The sequence below is a fragment of the Atta cephalotes genome, assembly GCF_000143395.1.
Source record: "Atta cephalotes unplaced genomic scaffold scaffold00009, whole genome shotgun sequence".
In the NCBI taxonomy this organism is placed as follows: domain Eukaryota; kingdom Metazoa; phylum Arthropoda; class Insecta; order Hymenoptera; family Formicidae; genus Atta; species Atta cephalotes.
Genome location: NW_012130073.1, coordinates 925,462 through 930,915, shown reverse-complemented (window position 1 = coordinate 930,915; position 5,454 = coordinate 925,462). Strand labels below are relative to the sequence as shown.

General features: G+C 27.6%; 1 protein-coding gene across 1 annotated transcript in view; it reads left to right on the top strand.

Moving 5' to 3' along the window:
- Positions 1-5,100, top strand: part of LOC105627434 (adenylate kinase isoenzyme 5) — an 11,618-nt gene extending 6,518 nt beyond the window's left edge. Inside the window, exons 9-11 of the mRNA XM_012208717.1 lie at positions 475-639; positions 4,237-4,504; positions 4,853-5,100. Of these exons, the coding sequence (XP_012064107.1) occupies positions 475-639; positions 4,237-4,504; positions 4,853-5,100 (681 nt within the window). The remainder of the gene's footprint in view (positions 1-474; positions 640-4,236; positions 4,505-4,852) is intronic.
- Positions 5,101-5,454: the final 354 nt, after the last annotated feature.

Below are 5,454 nucleotides of genomic sequence, written 5' to 3'. Positions count from 1 at the left end.
ATATATATATATATATAATATATATTATAGGAAAAGTCGTAAAATCGAATGACGAAAACGATAACATTAAATGCAAAATTTTAAGTTGAAAAACGGGCTATATGATTTAAAAGATATTAAAATTTCTAATTTAATTTCTCTTTTAACAAAGGTTTTTTACGATTTATTTCCAAATTATAGTTTTATAAAAAAAATTCCTCTTTGTAATATGGCCTTCAACTCAATTTTGATTTTACAGAGGAATGTAGCTTTTAATTTGAGCTTTGATTTATTTCAATATAATGATTTTTTAATAAGTTATTGTTATTGTTTTACGAAATTGTGCAAAAATTTGGTGAACCGATTTTTTCTTAGGCGAGTATTTCAAAATCGCGAATTACACTTGTCATCAATTTGATTTTATAACTTTCTATTCAATACATCGCTTAGTATTAATAAAGTATTAATCATTTGCATTATATTATTTATTAATAGTTTGGACAGGAACCACCACTAGTACTACTTGACTGTTCCAAATTGCAACTCGGGAGAGGAAGACTGGACGACAGTGTTTCAGCATTTAGAAAAAGATTGGAACTTTTTCGCGAAGTGTCTCTTCCCATGTTGAAAACGCTGGACAGCGATAATCGGTTAATAATTGTACGTAATAAATAATTGAGTTATGATAAAACATGCTACAATGTTGAAATAAATTTTAAATTTTGTATTAATGTAAAAACGCAAGTAAGCGCAAATAAACAATTGCACTTATTAATAAACAAACATACTTATAAAGCGGATAATGTAATATGAACAGCACGAATATAAATAAGTCAAAATGTAAAAACGACATATAAAAATACATACATACTACAAAATACATACTACACATCAAAATTAAGAGATCATTTTAAGGGAGAAGCCTGATTTAGGAGACTGAAAAAAAGTGATTTTTTTAAAAGGAAGGCTTATCGCTCTAAAACTTTTGCATGTTTTAAAATAACTATTAAAGAATATAATTAAATTTTGTTGTATACAGAAAAATATTATTAATGAAAAAAAATTAACATTTAATTTTGTGCGTCGCCATCAACGTTATCATTTTATATATCCTCAATACTTTAATTTATGCCTCACATAAAAAAGCAAGAAATATTTTTAGTTTTCATATAATATCCTAAGTGAATTTATAAAATAAAAATATATATAAAAATGAAAATTTTGTGCGACTTTGTACGATTTTCACTAGGTAGCGTTTCTTTATACAAAAAAGAAATTGTTAATGTTGTTTTTTTAGTGCTATCAAAGAGGGTTTAAAACTATTATTTAACTAACGAGTTTTATATAAAATCAATCGGTCAAATAATTTTTTTGTAATCGTCTACATTAAAACTAAAAGATTGCCAAAAACAGATTTCGAGAAAAAAGTGTTTAAAATTTTCGATGTAAAAAAATAGTAGCTCTTGAGTACAGCTCGGAGTCTAATCTTCTATTCCGGGAGCTTAGTAATCTTTCAGCTTCTTTATTAAACTCATTCCAAATAATTTAGGCCAGCTTACGAGCTGGGACCTTTTTCATGCTACTCAATCGGCGCTCTTGCCTGAAGTTCGTGAGTCATACATAATGTTTGCATTCCGGACCAATGTTGATTGCCAATTTATGATTTTTAAAACGGTAGAATGTCCCTTGTTAATACTGTCAGTAACAATAAAAGCAGCGATTTCGAGTATTTTTGCACCGCAATTGAGGTGCGCCAGTCTCCAGATGGTCAAATTCAAATTTCCGTTTGCATTATGGTGTTCATCCAAAACATTACGTTAATAGATCATTTGATTGATGAATTGATGTAAATAAGGATCAAATAATGTTTCTCGGTACCTTGACAACTATCGTTGCGCTACTCTCCCGTTACAAGCACTGAATCTACCGAAGGATTTCGAATTTCGCTCTAAAATTTTAGGATATTCCCGCAAAATTGTATTATCGATTTATGAAAAAAAAGACTTTTTTAACCTTATATAAAGGGTCCCTTCTTAAAATTTGCCCTTCTTAAATTTTGCCGATCTTTCAGAAGCTGTAATTTAGACTGGTATTTATTAGTCAATTTTTATATTCAGGATCAATTTAAGTTTTGTCACAAATCAATCAGAGAGTTGTATTAGCGTTTTAAAACAGTCCTAATAAAAGTCTGAAATAAAAATCGACTATGAATACCGGCCTTAGTTTCCAGACATCGCAGAACAATTTTTCTAAGTACATTTTAAAAAAATGAAACCTTTACTTTAAAACAGTTAAAGTGATATTTTCCGCTCCATCCATGGTTTTTTTCGTAAAGACAAGAAGCAGCATATATGTATATGTATTAAGATAACAATATCACTAAACTAATAGTTTACACTTTATTTTAACACATAATAATATGAAGTAATATTAAATATCTCGTAAACTATTGGTTTTTTATATCTCTATCTTAATATATTTATATGCAGAGTAATTAAAGTCTTATTACGTAAAGTCTTATTACGATATAAAAAATTTATATCGCTCAATTAAAAAAAGATGGAGATGTGAGCTTCATGTGATCTTAAAGTATCTATTTATTTCAAAAATTGATTTTACCCTTTTTGTCCCTTTACAAGCTCTTTTATTTGACTTTTATTTGAAACATTTTTGCCTACTGGGTTCAGTTTCCGATATATTTCGATATTTTGTTTAGGATAGGATATTTTACATATTTGAGGATCTTTCTGATAGTATATTATATCAATATCTATTTAATGATCCAATATGTATTAGATGTAAACACACCATTAGTTTTAAAATCTACTGTTTATTAGAAACAAAATGAGTTATTTTTTTTTTGCAAAGCATTCAAACAATATACTTTATTATTTTTGGAAGGTTTTCCAAGCTTTTTTGGATATATCAAATTTTCTTTCATGACTTTTCAAGATAATAACTACATTGATTTTAAAGGTACCGCTAAAATTGGCTATTTTTAGACTCCCTCCTTTCATAGTCTTTTTTTAAATTAATGAATATTTATGATACATATTATATGTTTATATTTATGTGCATAACATCAATAAAGATGACATTCTCGATAATACGTTGAATTTGTTTTAAAGATCTCAATATTATGGAAAAAAATTGTATAGCACTACTTAAAAAATTCAAGATTTTAATTTTTTATTTAAAATTTTTTTAAATTTTTTATCGCATGTTGTAATTTGCATGAAATAGAATCTTCATTTTTTAACCATTTCTTTTAACTGTGTCAGAAGTGTTCAAAAAATCGTGCGGATCGTACGCTGAATACCCTGTATACACGCCTCATATATGTATATATCTATTATATATATTTATCAATAATAATATAATATCAACAACACGAAAACCCAATTAAAAAAAAAATGACTTGAATCTAAATCTTCTAAGATTTGTAGCAAAAACAAAAACATTGGTGCAAAAACAAGTCATAGAAGGAGATTGGGCCCATAGAGATATTTGTTCAGAATGACCAAACTTACAATATATCCAAAATTTAGCCAATTCGACTAAGAATCAATTTCCATAAGATCGGTGCGGCATCCTTTGATAACAATACGGAATATTAAATTTATTAAAATTGAAAATTTCATATAGTAAAGTTTCTAAAATTATTTGAAATGATGACAATAACCCAAAAGAATAATCACTTAATTACATGCGTAAACGATGACTTGGAGTGACTGCACTTCAATTAAAAGTTATTATTATTACATATTGTATATTATTGATTGTTCTACAATTTATTAATATTTGAAATTCAGACACATAGATTTATTCTATTAGGTATGGGAAAAAGTTCGTGGCGTTTTTTTAATGCCATCTAACGGGAAAAACGCCACGAACTTTTTCCCACACCTAATATATTTTCTATAAAAATGAAGACAGAAATAAAAAAAAGGAATAACTCTCGATCAGTAAAAAGATTGCTATAACTAAGTTTTAATTATTTTCTTGATGGAGTTTAAAAAGTGATTATTAAGAGTAGGATCTTAGCAGACTTATAATGGCTGATTTAAGTCTTTTTGTCTTTAGTAACGCATAAAATGGTTGTCTTAAGATTATAAATCAATCATTTTTTCTAAGAGTCATAGAAGTAAAACTACAATAATGGAAACAATTGTATTTTTATGAAATAGTTCTATCTTTTGAAAATATGATTTATTTATTCTTTTATAAATAATAATAAATTATTATTGTTTTAAATAGGTGGACGGTGATACAGATGTACCTAATGTCCAGCAAGATTTTGCTGCTGCGTTATATCAATTAATGCGTCGAGCACGTCGCAAAGAAGAAGAAAGTCTATATGATCTGGATTCGCCTATCAAGAAACATCCAAACGGGATAAATACCTCAAATGAATACCAAAATGAACGTGCCATACCTAATGGCAATGCCAAACTAGTAGTCAACGGCACATCTAATTATATTGGAAAGATAGCCGATGCGACGAAAAACGGAATTGTTGCTCAAGGTAAGCAATTTTGCATTTATTTAACGCCGTAGAAAATTTTTTTTAGAATTGTTTATATAATTTTTTACTATTTCTATATAAATTAAAACATTTCAAAGAATTTTTGTATAATTTTGTAACTCTCTTTTCTCTTTTTAAAATTTCTTAGATTTTTATACGAATTAAAAAATTTTTCAGAAGTACTGAATAAGTTTATATATTTCTTAGAATTTTTTGTTTTTTCATTCTTAAAGTATATTTTTAGATTGTAATCTTGAATTAGTGATTAACGATAGGTTAAGAATAATTGAGAAGTGCATCGTATTTTTTATTGCTAGTAATGTATTTTAATATTTATTGCCTTCTTAGGAGTGGGTACTATTTCTAATGGTATATTGAACAATATGAAGCATATTCAACAGAATGGTCATATTCATCAGAATGGCATCGCAAAAGGAACAACACATATCCTACAAAATGGTGTAGCGCATTTAGCCAACGGCAATATATCCGGCAACAATAAAATCGCACCAGCGATGCACAACTATTTGCCAAAAGATCCTGTCAAGAAAATGTATAATGAAATTGAAGGTTATCAGCAAAATCTTCATATGTAAATACAAAATCTTTTTTAATATTGTTAAATAATTTTAACTATTAACATGCACGAAAGGCTCCGTAATACGTATTGGAACTTTCAACTGTACCGACAATTTTGATATTTTACTAATAATATCTCTTACCCTACCGCGTGCCTTAAAAAAATACTTAAACACAATTAATTCATTAAAACAGCCAAAAATAAAGTCATAAATAATTGGAAACATATTTCGAATAATACACATTATATATAGAATGTTCCAGAAGGTATCACCGTTAATACCCGTTAATAGCAGATTCTTGAAATAAATTTAAGATCAAAATCCTAATTAATAACACTGGTAATACGGGAGGTCTGGGGCACTCTGTAT